Source organism: Pseudophryne corroboree, chromosome 6, assembly GCF_028390025.1.
Source record: "Pseudophryne corroboree isolate aPseCor3 chromosome 6, aPseCor3.hap2, whole genome shotgun sequence".
Lineage (NCBI taxonomy): Eukaryota > Metazoa > Chordata > Amphibia > Anura > Myobatrachidae > Pseudophryne > Pseudophryne corroboree.
The window spans coordinates 14116506-14135655 of record NC_086449.1 but is presented as its reverse complement, the minus strand read 5'-3'; the positions used below and the strand labels follow the sequence as shown (position 1 = coordinate 14135655).

The following is a 19150-nucleotide window of genomic DNA, read 5'->3' as shown; positions in this document are numbered from 1 at the left end:
GGAAAAGTAAACGGGAAGCAACCGTGTTTCGGGTCCCCTCCAGTTGTCCGCCTAGCTTGCACAGGATACAGGGTTTCTGGCTAGATAGGAAATACTGTACAGAAATGCTAAGCATGGTAATTTGACATCCAGGAACATAGGGAGGAGTTTTTATCTCACTCCATTATACTTAAAAAAATTACACTTGCCACTGTATGTTACAAGCTGTTTGTGCTAATTAGTACACTAGTAGAACATACTGTACAGAGATACTAAGGACAGTGATTTGGCATCCACGAACTTAGGGAGGAGCTTTTATCTCTCTCCATTGTAATCTTTCTAAGTATAATGGAGAGAGATAAACGCTCCTCCCTAAATTCCTGGGTGCCAAATAACCGTCTTTAGTATCTCTGTATAGTATTTTCAATTAGGGTACTAATTAGCACGGACAGCTTGTAAAGTACAGCGGCAAGTTTAATCTTTCTATGTAAAATGGAGAGAGATAAAAGCTCCTCTGGAAGTTCCCAGATGCCTAATCACCATTCTTAGTATCTCTGTACAGTATGTTCTACTAGTATACTAATTAGCACGAACAGCTTTTAACTGGATGCCAAATCACCATACTTCGTATCTCTGTACAGTATGTTCTATTAGGGTACTAATTAGCACGAACAGCTTGTAACGTACAGCGGCAAGTTTAATCTTTCTATGTATAATGGAGAGAGATAAAAGCTCCTCAATAAGTTCCTGGATACAAAATCACCATACTTAGTATCTCTGTACAGTATGTTCTATTAGGTTACCAATTAGCTGTTTATGCTAATTAGTACCCTAATAGAAAATACTATGCAGAGATACTAAGGATGGTGATTTGGCAACCAGGAACTTAGGGAGGAGCTTTTATCTCTCTATATTATACATAGTAAGATTAAAATTGCCACTGTACGTTACAAGCTGTTTGTGCTAATTAGTACCCTAATAGAAAATACTATGCAGAGATACTAAGGATGGTGATTTGGCAACCAGGAACTTAGGGAGGAGCGTTTATCTCTCTATATTATACATAGTAAGATTAAAATTGTCACTGTACGTTACAAGCTGTTTGTGCTAATTAGTACCCTAATAGAAAATACTATGCAAAGATACTAAGGATGGTGATTTGGCAACCAGGAACTTAGGGAGGAGCTTTTATCTCTCTATATTATACATAGTAAGATTAAAATTGCCACTGTACGTTACAAGCTGTTTGTGCTAATTAGTACCCTAATAGAAAATACTATGCAAAGATACTAAGGATGGTGATTTGGCAACCAGGAACTTAGGGAGGAGCTTTTATCTCTCTATATTATACATAGAAAGATTAAAATTGCCACTGTACGTTACAAGCTGTTCGTGCTAATTAGTACACGAGTAGAACATACTGTACAGAGATACTAAGTACAGTGATTTGGCATCCACGAACTTAGGGAGGAGCTTTAATCTCTCCATTGTAATCTATCTAAGTATAATGGAGAGAGATAAAAGTTCCTCCCTAAATTCCTGGATGCCAAATTACTGTCCTTAGTATCTGTGTACTCTATGTTCTACTAGTGTACTAATTAGCTGTTTGTGCTAATTAGTACCCTAATAGAAAATACTATGCAAAGATACTAAGGATGGTGATTTGGCAACCAGGAAATTAGGGAGGAGCTTTTATCTCTCTATATTATACATAGAAAGATTAAAATTGCCACTGTACGTTACAAGCTGTTCGTGCTAATTAGTACACTAGTAGAACATACTATACAGAGATACTAAGTACAGTGATTTGGCATCCACGAACTTACTGAGGAGCTTTAATCTCTCCATTGTAATCTATCTAAGTATAATGGAGAGAGATAAAAGCTCCTCCCTAATTCCTGGATGCCAAATTACTGTCTTTAGTATCTGTGTACTCTATGTTCTACTAGTGTACTAATTAGCTGTTTGTGCTAATTAGTACCCTAATAGAAAATACTATGCAAAGATACTAAGGATGGTGATTTGGCAACCAGGAACTTAGGGAGGAGCTTTTATCTCTCTATATTATACATAGAAAGATTAAACTTGCCACTCTACGTTACAAGCTGTTTGTGCTAATTAGTACCCTAATAGAAAATACTATACAGAGATACTAAAGACGGTTATTTGGCACCCAGGAATTTAGGGAGGAGCTTTTATCTCTCTCCATTATACATAGAAAGATTACAATGGAGAGAGATAAAAGCTCCTCCCTAAATTCCTGGATGCCAAATTACTGTCCTTAGTATCTCTGTACTCTATGTTCTACTAGTGTACTAATTAGCACAAACAGCTTGTAACGTAGAGTGGCAAGTTTAATCTTTCTATGTATAATGGAGAGAGATAAAAGCTCCTCAGTAAGTTCCTAGATGCCAAATCACCATCCTTAGTATCTCTGTACAGTATGTTCTACTAGTGTATTAATTAGCACGAACAGCTTGTAACGTACAGTGGCAATTATAATCTTTCTATGTATAATATAGAGAGATAAAAGCTCCTCCCTAAGTTCCTGGTTGCCAAATCACCATCCTTAGTATCTTTGCATAGTATTTTCTATTAGGGTACTAATTAGCACAAACAGCTAATTAGTACACTAGTAGAACATAGGGGGTAATTCCAAGTTGATCGCAGCAGGAAATTTTTGAGCAATTGGGCAAAACCATGTGCACTGCAGGGGTGGCAGATATAACATTTGCAGAGAGAGTTAGATTTGGGTGTGGTGTGTTCAATCTGCAATCTAATTTGCAGTGTAAAAATAAAGCAGCCAGTATTACCCTGCACAGAAATAAAATAACCCACCCAAATCTAACTCTCTCTGCAAATGTTATATCTGCCACACCTGCAGTGCACATAGTTTTGCCCAATTGCTAACTTTCTTGCTGCTGTGATCAATTCAGAATTACCCCCATAGAGTACACAGATACTAAGGACATTAATTTGGCATCCAGGAATTTAGGGAGGAGCTTTTATCTCTCTCCATTATACTTAGATAGATTACAATGGAGAGATTAAAGCTCCTCCCTAAGTTCGTGGAAGCCAAATCACTGTACTTAGTATCTCTGTACAGTATGTTCTACTAGTGTACTAATTAGCACAAACAGCTTGTAACGTACAGTGGCAATTTTAATCTTACTATGTATAATATAGAGAGATAAAAGCTCCTCCCTAAGTTCCTGGTTGCCAAATCACCATCCTTAGTATCTTTGCATAGTATTTTCTATTAGGGTACTAATTAGCACAAACAGCTTGTAACGTACAGTGGCAATTTTAATCTTTCTATTTATAATATATAGAGATAAAAGCTCCTCCCTAAGTTCCTGGTTGCCAAATCACCATCCTTAGTATCTTTGCATAGTATTTTCTATTAGGTTTCTAATTAGCACAAACAGCTAATTAGTACACTAGTAGAACATAGAGTACACAGATACTAAGGACAGTAATTTGGCATCCAGGAATTTAGGGAGGAGCTTTTATCTCTCTCCATTATACTTAGATAGATTACAATGGTGAGATTAAAGCTCCTCCCTAAATTCGTGGATGCCAAATCACTGTACTTAGTATCTCTGTACAGTATGTTCTACTAGTGTACTAATTAGCACGAACAGCTTGTAACGTACAGTGGCAATTTTAATCTTTCTATGTATAATATAGAGAGATAAAAGCTCCTCCCTAAGTTCCTGGTTGCCAAATCGCCATCCTTAGTATCTTTGCATAGTATTTTCTATTAGGGTACTAATTAGCACAAACAGCTTGTAACGTACAGTGGCAATTTTAATCTTACTATGTATAATATAGAGAGATAAACGCTCCTCCCTAAGTTCCTGGTTGCCAAATCACCATCCTTAGTATCTCTGCATAGTATTTTATATTAGGGTACTAATTAGCACAAACAGCTTGTAACGTACAGTGGCAATTTTAATCTTACTATGTATAATATAGAGAGATAAAAGCTCCTCCCTAAGTTCCTGGTTGCCAAATCACCATCCTTAGTATCTCTGCATAGTATTTTCTATTAGGGTACTAATTAGCACAAACAGCTAATTGGTACCCTAATAGAACATACTGTACAGAGATACTAAGTATGGTGATTTTGTATCCAGGAACTTATTGAGGAGCTTTTATCTCTCTCCAGTATACATAGAAAGATTAAACTTGCCGCTGTACGTTACAAGCTGTTCGTGCTAATTAGTACCCTAATAGAATATACTGTACAGAGATACGAAGTATGGTGATTTGGCATCCAGTTAAAAGCTGTTCGTGCTAATTAGTATACTAGTAGAACATACTGTACAGAGATACTAAGAATGGTGATTAGGCATCTGGGAACTTCCAGAGGAGCTTTTATCTCTCTCCATTTTACATAGAAAGATTAAACTTGCCGCTGTACTTTACAAGCTGTCCGTGCTAATTAGTACCCTAATTGAAAATACTATACAGAGATACTAAAGACGGTTATTTGGCACCCAGGAATTTAGGGAGGAGCTTTTATCTCTCTCCATTATACTTAGAAAGATTACAATGGAGAGAGAAACAAGCTCCTCCCTAAGTTCGTGGATGCCAAATCACTGTCCTTAGTATCTCTGTACAGTATGTTCTACTAGTGTACTAATTAGCACAAACAGCTTGTAACGTACAGTGGCAAGTGTAATTTTTCTAAGTATAATGGAGTGAGATAAAAACTCCTCCCTATGTTCCTGGATGTAAAATTACCATGCTTAGCATTTCTGTACAGTATTTCCTATCTAGCCAAAAACCCTGTATCCTGTGCAAGCTAGGCGGACAACTGGAGGGGACCCAAAACACGGTTGCTTCCTGTTTCCTTTTCCAGTGTCACATAAACTAGTGGTTGGTCTGCCCCGAAAGCCAAGAGTTTCCTCTTTTGTATGGTACCAGTCATGAGTCTCTGGGACACCCAGAACCAGAGATATCAGTACGCAAAGTGGACCCATTTTCCCATAGACTATAATGGGACCATTAATTCAGACCCACCATAGGTTCCGACGCTTGCCATGAGCCTTGTGGGGGTCACAGAAACTTGGGGTTGGTACCCTCCGGTAGCTAATTGTCTCCCCTTCCATACCAACCTAGTGATGAATGCTCCCACCTCCCATGCTGAGAGTCACATAGTGCCAACATTTTTTTTTCTATGTTCCTGTGACATTCACTTTATTATTTTTTTTCTTTGTTGTACATTCAATGAAAGGGTGCACACAGGTTTCACATAAATCAAAGTAAATCTGCAGCAGCGATTCATTACGCTATATACAAATACACAGCGGTAATGAGTATAAATTAGTGTATTCCAACGCAACTAACTGAGCAACACAGTACTGTAGATCGTCAGCATTTGTGTATTGTACCTGACCTGAACTCCCTCCCTGTCCACTGCATGACCTGTGCAGGCTCCCAGGGGGGAAGGGCGATGGGGGTAGGGAGAGGCGGTGGAAAACACTGTGCTTTTGAAATACAAGTATTAACGTCCGAGTCCCCTAAGGCATAAACCAACACCAATGGGAAGGAAGTGCCAACCTTTTTTTAATGTGTTCCTGTAACATTCACTTTATTATTATTATTTTTCTTTGTTATACTGTACATTCAATGGAAGGGTGCACACAGGTTTCACATAAATCGGAGTGGGCGGTGGATTTTCCTACATACAGTAGTATACTGTTGCACATGTCTTGTAACCTGATCGGAACTCCCTCCCTGTCTACTGCATGTACTTTGCAGGCTTCCAGGAGGGGGAAGGGGAAAGTGGGATGGGGGTAGGGTGAGGCAGTGGAAAATACTGTGTTCAAAGAAAAGGCATAATCAAAACCATAGGGAACTTTGCGGTGTATTGTTATGCGCAAAGACCTCACTTATCCCTATCACCCCTGTGTATTTTAGCTAGGGGATTCTGACGCTCCTTCAGCATTGCCCCGTGACCTACCAAATCTGTGCTGTTACTTGCTCCATAGCCGAGGGCCTCCATTGGGCGAGGAGACACAGGCGGTAGCAATTTCAATTGAGTCTGCCCTGCTATAGAATTGTATGTATACCATATGGTGCATAGACCCTAAACGGTACAACTGCTCCTGCAGCTTTGCCCTAGTTTACGTGAATAACTCCCTCCCTGTCTACTGCATGACCTGTGCAGGATCCCAGGGGGGATGGGCGATAGGCAAGCGGGAAGCGGTGGAAAATACCGTGCTTTTGAAATGCAAGTACTGTATGAGTCTGAGTCCCCAGTAGCCTCCTGCTAGCCTATTGCCCTTCCCCCCTGGGAGCCTGCACAGATCATGCAGTAGACAGGGAGGGAATTCAGGTCATGTGCAATACACAAACGCCGAATATCTACTGTATAGTACTGTTTTGCTCACTTAGTAGCGTCAGAATACACTCATTTCTACTCATTGCCGCTGTGCAGTTGCATTTAGCGTAAAGAATCGCTCCTGCAGATGTACTCTGATTTATATGTAACTTGTGTGCACCTTTCCATTGACTGTCTTACAATGTTGATAAAATAATACAGTGTATTATTACAATAAAAAAAAAAAAAAAGAAGGCACATCACGTCTCGAACCCTGGACCCCCAGCATGAGAGGTGGGAGCCTTCACCCCTAGCCCACGACGCCTCATGAGAGACTCCCAAATTCATGTGTGAAAGTACTGCAAACAGAGCCCGGCCCCCACCCCATTGGTGTTGGTTTTGGTTTATGCCTTAGAGGACTCGGACGCTCGCATTTGTAAAGCACGGTATTTTCCACCGCCTCCTGCTAGCCCTCCATTCCCATTATGCATTAGCGAACTCATGTATTTTAAAAGCACGGTGTTTATACTGTACATTGTCCTATACATTCTTCTTCCTTTTACACAATTACTGTAGTTGCGTCTCCATACACATACAGTACTCCATACACATATAGTACAGTACTCTACAGTACTGTAGGTCACCATCTTTTTCCACCGCCTCCCGTTATGCCTACAGTATTGCCAGAGCTGTAGATCAATCCGCCGCTATACTGTACGATCGAAAGTACTGGATTAGTGGAGCATTAGCCACACAGTGGTGGAGATGTGTAATGCATGATGAGTATCTAGATCGCCTCAACGCGCCTACCTGTGATTAAACTCAGCTATCGCCTTAGCGTGACTAAACGCCCGTCTCGGTGGAGAAACAGTCAAGATAAAGGTGGCTACATCTGTATGTTCATTAACAATATAGTACAATATCCAGTACAGAGGTGGGACACCACCCTCTTAGTGGACTTTACGCACACCTATTTCAGTGTGCCTCTTTCCATATCATATTTTACCCTTCGATTATTTTTGACCATATTGCCATTTCTAGCCGCAATACCACACACCCCCTTCTTCCCCTCTCTCCACACATCATATATGTGTAATATATCTCTTTATTGAATAAAAACACAAGTTTTTAACACAACCATATTATATTGTATTACAGTATTATTATTATTATTATTATTATTATCAGTATCAATAGCTTCATTATATTATTGATTTAATATCTGAAATTCAGCACACCTCAATACAGAATATCTCAGGCACATTTGTTAAATCTGTATTACTGTGGATCAGATATGGTTGAGGTCTGATGGCTGTGGGGGTCCGAGCCAGGATCTTTTATGGGAGACAGTGCTCCTCCATGTTGCTTTTGACAATCATGTGCAGCGAGGCAGCAATAGAGCAAAGTGGACCAAAGAAAGTCTAGAGCACTGCCGTGCCTGGTAGGTGGGTGGGTGAGGTAGTGGCTAGCCAGCTGACTCTATTCAGACAAGTAACTCTAGATATCAGGGGACACTTTTATGAGAAATGCTTTGCCCCTGAGTGGACAGCCCGCATGGTGTGACCACTAAGTACAAGAGCCAGAAACTCTTAAATAGATGGTGTGAATGATGGGTGGCAGAGTGGATGGTTAGATGACATACTGTAGGCCCAGTGTTCATGGCCTGAAGAATCGAGGCCCAGAATGGAAGACATTTATTGTATTAGTCCATTCTGGATGGCTTAAATGGTGATGGTTCAGAAAGGAAATCATTCATGTTGGAGGCCCAGTGACAAAGGCACTCATTATGGAGGACCAGAATGAAAGGTCTTGATAATGAAGGTTCAAAGACAATGGCCTTAATGAAGGCGGTGCAGAGTCATGGCATTAATGATGATGTTGTTACGAATAAACCCCCGGAGTGTACCAGAAACTCAACATACAAACCGTTGCAGATGAATTCAGGATGTTTATTGCATGATACCAAAGTGTAATATGGGTAATCCAACAAGAGTGTGACTAGTTAACAGCAATTTAGAAATGCAGACAAAATGCAACTGGATATGCAATGATAATGGGAGTAGGAGAAACAGATATTCATGACAGAGTCACACTTGTATAGGAGGAACTCAGATTATACAGATGACAATTTGACAAGACAAATGATCAGGGATATTAAATACTTGATTTACAAGCACTGAATACAATAAGCAGACTGGAAAGCTGGATGTAGACTTATAAAATAAATGAGCAAAACTAAATGGCAGCCAATGGACAGTGCAGTAATTTGGAGATGAGCAGAGTACACTACAAATTGGCAGGCATTGGAGCTCACTTGAGTAGAGTCCAAAACAGAGGGGATTGCAAAGTCATGAGTCCAATAATAATATAAGTAATAATATATAATGGCAGGTTCCAGGCACAGTGAAGCAGAACAGATGTAAAGCTTACTCTCTTGCAGCAGTAGTAATCATGATAGGACAAATGACCAGAATATCCAGAAAACAAGGATAGCAGATGGAACCAGGATCAGCAATCTCTTAACATGAGACAAGGGAAGATTAATGAACAGCCATGCATGCTGGTCTCAAGCAGTTTATAAGGCTAGGAAACAGGTGTACTCTATGATTGCTGATTGGCAATGATTCACCAGTCAACTGACCTCAACAATGTCCAGACAGCAGTACCTCTGGCAGAAACCAGAACTGCAATTCCAAAAGTGCCTGGTGACCCTTGGTGGTGAGATAGCATACTGCTATGAAACTTAAACTATAACAGACAGAAACCTTGAAACAGATGTTCTGTTTTTATTGCATCTATGCTAAAAGCCTGGTGAGGATGACACTGATGATGCATGATCTGAGAACAGTCTAATAATGATGGAGGTCTAAAGTAGTGGTCATCACCCATGCAGAACCTGAGTGAATATCATCATTATTGTTGGTGGTTACTTATTAATGACATCAAGTGGACAGCTCTATGGCCCTCATTCCGAGTTGTTCGCTCGCTAGCTGCTTTTAGCAGCAATGCACACGCTAGGCCGCCGCCCTCAGGGAGTGTATCTTAGCTTAGCAGAAGTGCGAACGAAAGGTTAGCAGTTCTGCTACTAAAAAATTTCATGCAGTTTCAGAGTGGCTCAAGACTTACTCCTAGCTTGCGATGACTGCAGTCTGTTTAGTTCCTTGTTTGACGTTACAAACTCGCCCTGCGTTCAGCCAGTCACTCCCTCGTTTCTCCAGCCACTCCTGTGTTTTTACCTGGCATGCCTGCGTTTTTTAGCACACTCCCTGTAAATGCTGAGTTGCCGCCCAGAAACACCCACTTCCTGTCAATCAAACAACAAACACTCAAGCGACTGAAAAGCATCGCTCGAGCTTGTGTAAAACTACAAAGTTTTGTGTGAAAGTACTTAGCGCGTGCGCGCTGCGTACCATGCGCATGCGCAGAAATGCCGATTTTTAGCCTGATCATTACGCTGAGAAAATCGGCAGCGAGCGATCAACTCGGAATGATAGCCTATGTGCTCTGTATGGATGTGACTGGCCACAACTTTCCTATATCAGGGACATTATATGGAGATCTCCAGTAATCCGGTAAAGAAACTGAATAGACTATTAGTAGATATATTTGCTATCAGGCTAAAATTCTGAGCAGTCTATGTGCTGGTACAGGAAACAGGAAAATCATGCTAAATTTTCATTTCACAAATGTACTTAAAGCGCCGAGAACAGTGGTCATCATTCCACGAGTAGTTAGCGTCAAAACCATACATCTGAGCGCAGTCTTCTCCTCCTCCGAGACCATGACCAAACCAGTTATCGGGCTGATCAGCCCGCCAGAACCTGCAAAAAACAACCGGGAATGGTCACAAAAAATGTATTCTACAACATATTGGGCCAGATGTAATGGCTTGCGAGACGGCCGGAGCTCCGAGACTCGGGCCGAACTCGTATGTTTTTTTTTAAGGAAGCAAACATTTACAAGGCAAAACCAACCAGGTTTTGCCTTGTAAATATTTACTTCTTTAAAAAAAGTATGAGTTCATCCAAAGTCTCGAAGCTCCGGCCATCTCACAAGACATTACATCCGGCCCCTTATATATTACTGCATTATCCTGCCTCATACTATACTGTATATTCTATAATACTCCATTATTCTGCCTCATACTATACATTCTATAAGTGATTCGGTCTGTAGGTCGACAGTAACTAGGTTGAAAATGTTTAGGTTGACCACTGTTGGTCGACAGTAACTAGGTTGACAGGGTTTCAAGGTTGACAGGGTCTCTAGGTCGATATTTTCTAGGTTGACAGGTCAAAATTGTTGATATGAGTTTTTCAATATTTTTTCTTTTTTTTTACTTTTTCATACTTAATGATCCACGTGGACTACGATTGGGAATAGTAACCTGTGCTGAGTGCAGCGGTAATAGGGTTTCCCGGTCACTGTTCGGAGAAAACAACACAAAAAAAACATACATAAAAAACTAATTTAAAACTTTTGACCTGTCGACCTAGGCCACGTCGACCTACAGACCCTGTCGACCTAGCATCCATGTTGACTTAGTTACTGTCGACCAATAGTGGTCGACCCAAACATGGTCGACCAAGACACTATGAACCACACCCACTCTATAATACTCCATTATTCTGCCTCATACTACACATTCTATAATACCCCAAGGCACTCTTAAAACTTTTTATGTATTAGTTATTGATAGCAATCAACATTTCCTGCAACTGAAAAACTTTGTGGAAATCAATGCCAGTAATATTTTCACATCGCCGTTTTGCACTGAGGTACCAATCTCCAATGAAGTAAATTTGAAATAAATGAAGATTCTCACTGGGAAGTGGCAGCAGTGAGCTTACTTGATGTTGACTCTGAACTTTACATTTTCCATACTTGTATGATTTTTTATCCATTGGACCTGTTGTTTCAAATGATGTCATTTGGAGAGCACAGTTATATTTTCAAATATCTGAGCAAAACAGTTTTGAGTTATTGTGTGTTCCAGCAACCAGAAACTTAAGTGGCTCAGGCGGGTCCAAGAGTGGTGGGAGTATCTTCTTTCCCCCACAGCAACACACGCACCAGGGGGTTTATTTACTAATATTCATGTTTGTGCCGTTTTTAAGACACACAAGAGTGACCCTAATTAACTCGCGGTTGACCGCAGACCGCAAAGTTCCCATCATTGATTACAATAGAGCGCCGCTATGCTGCATTGTAACCAGTGCGCTCCTCTGATTGACAGTGCAGGAGCGCACAGCCAATCAGGAGAGAGCCATGAAGTGGCGTTCCCTGATTGGCTGGCGGGACCTTCACTGATAGCAGTCATGGGAGTCCCGCCAGTCGGGGGAAAGGGGTTCCATGTGCCAACATGGGACCCCTTTCAGTTTGTGGTTCGGGTTGTTCGTTTTATTATTTTAACAAGTGCGTGGATTACAAAGAGAAAGAAGAGGACCGATCTACACAGGATTGTTTGTAAGTATATATTTTATTTACAGGTACCCCGTGGATTCTACTGGAGAAGAGGACCGAGGGGCTCCGTGTCAACATAGAGACGTGTGTATGTAAGTGTGCATGTATGTAAATTAAAGTTGTACTTTCACGGTGTGTGTGTTGTGTTTTTTGGGTTTTTTTTTTAGAGAACTACAAAAAAACAATATTCTTTACTTTAACACAAAGGCTATCAGTCTCCCATCCACCACCCATGGATGAGGGGGACAGCCTCGGGCTTCACCCTTGGCCCTTGGGTGACTGGAGGGGGGACCCCTTTATTTAAGAGGACCCCACTCCTCCAGGGTACCCGGCCAGGGGTGACTAGCTGGGGATGTAATGCCAGGGCCACAGGGATCAATATAAAAGTGTCCCCCGGCTGTGGCATTATCTCTCTGGCTAGTGGAGCCCAGTGCTGGCCTACATGTTTTGCCCCCCGTATTTTTTGAAACAGGACCGGACTCAGAGCCCGGTGCTGGTTGTATAAATATGGGGGACCCCTACACAATTTTTTTCCTGTATTTTTACAACCAGGACCGGCTCAAAAAGCTAGAGGCTGATTATGCTTAGGAGGGGGGACCCCACGCAATTTTTTTTTACATTTTTAACCTAAACAGACCCTTTCCCATAGATAACCATGCACAGATCTCACTGAGCCGTGCATGACTATCCCAACATGCCAGGAAAAATCAGGTCTATTTTTTGGCTGCTTTTTTTAACGAATCGCAAAAAAATACACCCGCAGTTGAGCACTCAGAGACAAACACCCAAATATGAATGAATAGTAAATTTCCGTGTTGTATGAACAAACAGCCGTGTTTGACCGATGGTCTAGTCATTCCTATTTCTGATCTCTGCCATGAAAACCATTACGAATAGCCCCAACACTGCCGAGATTTGTGTTTATTTAATTCCCGTGTTGCCACTTAGAAAAGAAAACCAAAATCGTCCAAAATCGGGTCTTAAGTATATAAACCACCAGGTGTTTCCGTACCCCATGTCTTAGCATTGCCGTTTATACATGTTCCCAATATTTACCTTAGGGTGCAGCTCATAATGGATATTTGCATCACAGTAAAAAGCAGCATGTTTAAAGTCTTGCAATGGTTTTAATCTGAGATCTCTAGTTCTTGCAGTATTGGTAGATTGTGTATTTCTATTGGAGACTCCATGGCTCTTGAGGCTGCACATTGCACTGAATTGGCTGACTGCTGGATTTGCCTTGCAGCTGGGGATTTCAAGACCCTGGATTCTGCATGGCTAGCAGCATCAGCAGACTGGCGAGCAAGCCTTGCATTGAGTGACTCTCTCTCTTGTTGAGCTGTGAGCATTCTTGTACTTCCTGTGAAGCCTTCTAGCATCTTTCCATTCTTAGCAGATGAGGAGCAGTGACCGAGATTGGATCGTTTATTTGGTGGTATGGCTCTACTGAACCTGGGGGGTAATTCAGACCTGATCGTAGCAGCAAATTTGTTAACAGTTGGGCAAAACCATGTGCACTGCACAAGGACATGCGGTGAGCTAAATGGCTGAGGAGGCACTGGCTAATCCCAGTGCCAGATTGACATGCAATATATGAGCCAAAGGGTACATCTGGGCATTATACACAGGTGCAGCAGTATAAACTCCTGGAAATCTGGTGAGTTTTGATTAGAGATGTGCGGAAAGGATACACAGGTGAGTCACTGCCTCACCTGCCATAGACTTTTTACTCCAGAGTTTTGGCTGTAAAAATTATTAGAATAATGCAAAGAAGATATTTCAAACAAATGATCAGTATTTTTAATATATTTTATTCAGTCAAAACACTGGTTTAAACGTAAGTATGAAAGGAAAGGCTCTGCTTCATCTGCCTCACCCCACAGCACGTCACTGCAGGTGGGGCAGATACAACATTTGCAGAGAGAGTTACATTTGGGTGGGTTATTTTGTTTCTGTGCAGGGTAAATACTGCTTTACTGCTTTATTTCTACACTGCAATTTAGATTTCAGTTTGAACACACCCAACCCAAATCTAACTCTCTCTGCACATGTTACATCTGCCCCACCTGCACTGCACATGGTTTTCCCAACTGCTAACAAATTTGCTGCTGCGATTAACTATGAATTACCTGCCCCAGTCTGTAGTAGTGCTTTAACAGGAAATTGTCCTGAAAAGGGCCACAAATTTTAAGGCTGAGATGTGAAAGAAGTAAACTTAGGGGTCATTCAGATCTGATCATAGATGTGCTAAATTTAGCTAGTCCCTCCTGCATGTCTGCCATCCCCCCCCTCCCCTGAAAGGGTGCAAAAGCATCGCTCAGCAGTGATGCTTTTGCACCTGCCGAGTAGCTCTCTGCCTGTGCAGCCTAGCTGCGCTGGCAGGTGGCTACCCGCCATGTCCAGGGTCACAGCGGCCACGTGTGACATCACACAGCTGCCGCGGGCCGCCCCCCGCAATGGTCCGGACATACCTCCATTGTCAGGACCGCACCCTCTACCACACCACAACCGCCTCAGGCAGAGGCGATCGCAGCCTGTAGATGCTTTTAGCATCTCACTGGGATTCACGGGGTGCGAGCGCACTCCTCAAAGGGCTTCAAACATCGATTGCTGCCGCTGCATCGATCAAGTCTTAATGGCCCCCTTAGTTTGAATGTGGTATAATAAAGAGGGAAAGCTTTGAGGGGGGACACAAAAGTAATTCACACCTGCATAACAATGCAGAATAGGAGTAAAGGACTCGGAGGAAGGTGCATTCTCTGACTGTTTGGAATGGGATTTATCAGTAGCAGACAGAAATCAGTATAGCGTCCAAAATCCCTGCGGTTTCATATATCCCTGCAAGACAGAAATCACTGGCGAGCAGAAATATCTGCAGACCAACGTTTGACACCCATGTGCAGTGTGACAGTTGATCCTCCAACTCATTGCTCTTCCGTTGGAGCTCTTCCTCCACCAAACTGGTAGATATCGGCCTGTGCCTTCAGATCAGTGCAGTTTTCGGCACTGGGAGACATCCTGAGAGAAGTTCCTTAAATTTAAATTCAGAGACTCCGCAGCACTAGTTGGGATCCACTATGTAGACCACCATGGCCCTAAAAAAAGTTCAAACCTAGTCAAAAACCTAACCTTGGTCAACTTAAACCAACATGCCAAATTTGGTGGTGCTACTGTAAGTAAAAAATACTGGCCATGCATAAAGACAAACAGACACACACAAAAACTTTCTCGCTTATCATTAGCAACGGCTTCAGCGCCATCCAAGGTGTACTGGGGGGAGCTGGCCAGGACATATGAACATACATGTGAAGTTGCATGGAACATATGTAAATAAATAAATAAACATATGTCCTGGCATCCTTCCCCAGAAATCAGCAGCCGCAACAGAATGTTACAGCCTGTCAATCATCATTTAGAGCGCCCCCAGACTCCTGTGAAACCAGCCAATGAGAGTCCATGGGCAGGCTAAATGATGACTGACTGTTAGGATCTCCTGCTCTCTGCTGCCACGTCGCCATGGCAACCGGGAGGCAAGTGTTAGCGAAGTAACCTGAGCGCAGCTGATACTCCGGTCCGGGTTTTTACTGTGCAGTGGTTACAGGCTCTGTGCACGGCAGGGAATCCGGCGCTGGTTTTGTGCTCACAGTCTGTGAGGTCTGAGTGGGGCGTGGACAGCACCTGCTATATAAACCATCCTCTCAGGCTAGGCAAATGCTGCTGAATCTTTGCTTGTTAGTCAGTTCCAGAGAGTTAGCTAGTACTAGCTAACTCTCTGGAACTGACTAACAAACAAAGATTCGGCAGCATTAGCCTAGCCTGAGAGGATGGTTTATATAGCAGGTGCTGTCCACGCCCCACTCAGACCTCACAGACCTGTGAGCACAAAACCAGCGCCGGATTCCCTGCCGTGCACAGAGCCTGTAACCACTGCACAGTAAAAACCCGGACCGGAGTATCAGCTGCGCTCAGGTTACTTCGCTAACACTTGCCTCCCTGTTGCCATGGCGACGTGGCAGCACAGAGCAGGAGATCCTAACCGTACCCCCCCTGACGAGGGGTCAAAGAACCCCTACCACCGGGTTTATCGGGGAACTGCGAGAAGAAAGAGCGTATCAGTCTGGGGGCATGAAGATCACAACTGCGCACCCACGACCGCTCCTCCGGGCCATACCCCTTCCAGTGCACCAAAAATGACAGCCGACCCCGAACCATCTTGGAGTCAAGAACCCTTTCAACCACAAACTCCCTCTGACCCCGTATCAGAAGAGAAGAAGGTCTTCCACTGGAAGAAGGATTACTAACCGCCAGTTTTAAAAGGGAACAATTAAATGTTTTATTGATACCCAATGAACGGGGCAGATCTAACTGAAATGCCACTGGATTGATAACCCTGGTGATCTTATAAGTGCCGATGAACCAGGGGCCTAACTTATGATATGGCTGTCTCAACTTCAAATTCTTGGTGGACAACCAGACGAAGTCTCCTAATTTGAAGCTGCAGGGTCTTCTCCGCTTATCAAAAACCCTTTTGGTCACTAATGACACAGACACAAGGGCTTTCTTCACTTTCCTCCAAATACCCCTCAGGGCCAAAACCACAGAGGAACCACCAGGCGTTGAATCCAGGGGGTCAAAAGAATTGGCCTTAGGATGATGCCCATACACACAAAGGAAGGGAGAGATCCCTGTAGCAGAGTGAGCCACGTTGTTATAGGCAAACTCTGCCATGGACAGATGTGCAACCCAGTCAGTATGACACTTGGAGACATAACACCTGAGGAACTGCTCCAAGGACTGGTTCACCCTCTCAGTCTGCCCATTAGACTGTGGATGGTAGCCTGACGACAAGCTCACAGAAATCTGGAGATCAGAACAAAATGCCCTCCAGAATTTGGCCACAAACTGGGATCCACGGTCAGAGACCACATCAAGTGGCAACCCGTGGAGGTGCACAACATGCTGCATAAATAACTCAGACAGGCATCTGGCCGATGGCAACCCAACCAGTGGAACGAAATGCGCCATCTTTGAAAACCTGTCAATGACAACCCAAATGGCTGTCATCCCCGAGGATTTGGGCAAGTCCACCACAAAATCCATGGAAATGTGGGTCCATGGCTTAGATGGAATAGAGAGTGGATGTAATGGGCCAACAGGAACCCCTCTAGGAGTTTTATTTTGGGCACAAACGTCACATGCCCGAACCCACTGATCCACATCCTTAGCCACCGAGGGCCACCACACCGCCCTCGATAGCAACTCCCGAGTTCTGGCAATACCCGGGTGACCTGCCGACTTCTTGGCATGGAATTCCAGGAACACTCGCTGTCTTAACCTAGGAGGCACAAACAAAAGACCTACCGGAAGGTCTGGAGGAGCCTGCTCCTGTGCTCTAAGGACTAATGATAAGAGGTCCTGGGTAATGCCCACTTTAATACATGATGGGGACACAATGGGCAACGGCTCCTCGGTGGTCTCCTGGATTGGAGCAAAACTCTGCGAGAGCGCATCAGCCTTGATGTTTTTTGACCCAGGGCGATATGTTATCAAAAAATTAAAGCGAGCAAAAAACAAAGCCCATCGTGCCTGCCTGGCATTGAGATGCTTCGCTGACTCTAAATATGCCAGATTCTTATGGTCGGTGAGAATTGAGACCACAAACTTAGCCCCCTCAAGCCAGTGTCTCCACTCCTCGAGTGCATCCTTAATAGCCAACAATTCCCGATTACAAAATTCATCTCGGCAGGCGAAAATTTACGGGAAAAGTAAGCACAGGGATGAAGGCGATTATCAGACACTCCCATCTGAGAGAGCACTGCCCCAATACCCATCTCAGAGGCATCCACCTCCACCACAAAAGGACGCTCTGGATCTGGGTGTCACAGCACCTTGGCCGATACAAATGCCCTTTTGAGACGGGCAAAAGCCACTTTAGCCTCACAAGACCAGTGAGCAACATCTGCCCCTTTCTTAGTGAGTGCCACCAAGGGCGCCACTATAGACGAAAATCCAGCGATAAATCGTCTATAAAAATTCGCAAAACCCAGGAAACGCTGAAGCGCCTTCAAACTAGTGGACTGCACCCAATCCAGGACTGCCTGTACCTTGGAACCCTCCATTTGGAAACCTTCTGGGGAGATAATATATCCTAGAAATGCGATTTGCTGAACTTCAAATTTGCACTTCTCCAGCTTCCCCCCAAGCCGGTGGTCTCTGAGTTTCTGGAGGAATAAGCGTACATGCTTCCGATGTTCCTCCAGGGAATGGGAGAAGATTAGGATGTCATCTAAGTATACAACTAAGAATCTATCCAAATATTCCCTGAGTACATCATTCATGAAATCCTGGAAGACTGCCGGGGCATTACAGAGCCCAAAAGGCATCACCAAATATTCATAATGCCCTGAGTGGGTATTAAAGGCAGTCTTCCATTCATCCCCCTCTCTTATTTGGATTAGATTGTACGCACCGCGTAGGTCAATCTTAGAAAAAATGGTGGCAGTACGAAGCTGGTCAAACAAGACCAAAATGAGAGGCAGTAGGTATGAGTTTTTAATTGTGATACGGTTCAATTCCCTGAAGTCGATGCAGGGTCGCAACGAACCATCCTTTTTACCCACGAAGAAGAACCCCGACCCAACTGGAGACTGAGAAGGTCTGATAAATCCCTTAGCCAAATTCTCCTGAATGTACTCTGCCATAGCCTGAGTCTCAGGACGTGACAGGGAGTACAACCTGCTCTTGGGAAGCTTAGCATTTGGCAACAAATCAATGGCACAGTCATAGGGGCGATGGGGAGGTAGTACCTCTGCAACTTTTTTGGAGAACACGTCCGCAAAATCTGCATAACACCCTGGCAATCCTGGCAAACTTAGCTGCGAGAGCCTGACTAGAAGGCTCAAGCAACTCCTGAAACAATCAGTACCCCAACTAAGAATCTCCCCAGAGACCCAGTCAAATTGAGGGTTATGGGCCCTTAACCAGGGTAACCCCAAAACCAATGGGGCAAAAGAACAGACAGTCACATAGAAAGACAATTTTTCAGAGTGTGTGGCTCCAATAAACAAAGGAATTTGGCTGGTGCAGGAGGTAATTTTACCTTGGGAAAATGGTTCCCAGTTTAACCCACAGATCTCAATCTCTGATGCCAAGGGTACTAAGGGAACAGAGTGTTTCAGGGCGAATTGGTGGTCCATAAAAACCCCATCGGCCCCACTGTCAACAAAGGCCTCAGTCTTGACAGTTTGGCCGAGAATCTCCAAAGTCACCGGAATAAGAAAAGTCTTTTTGGGAAATTCTGACTTCTGGCCAGACAGGATATTTCCCATCACCCTCAGGCCCTGAAGTTTTCCAGCTTTTCTGTGCATGATACTACAA

The 19150-nt window shown here is 43.4% G+C and overlaps 1 protein-coding gene across 1 annotated transcript in view; it reads right to left on the bottom strand.

The window, feature by feature from the left end:
- Positions 1-7477: 7477 nt before the first annotated feature.
- Positions 7478-19150, bottom strand: part of LOC134935902 (asialoglycoprotein receptor 1-like) — a 52070-nt gene continuing 40397 nt past the window's right edge. Inside the window, exon 10 of the mRNA XM_063930754.1 lies at positions 7478-10131. Coding sequence (XP_063786824.1) covers positions 9978-10131 — 154 coding nt within the window. The 3' untranslated portion in view covers positions 7478-9977. The remainder of the gene's footprint in view (positions 10132-19150) is intronic.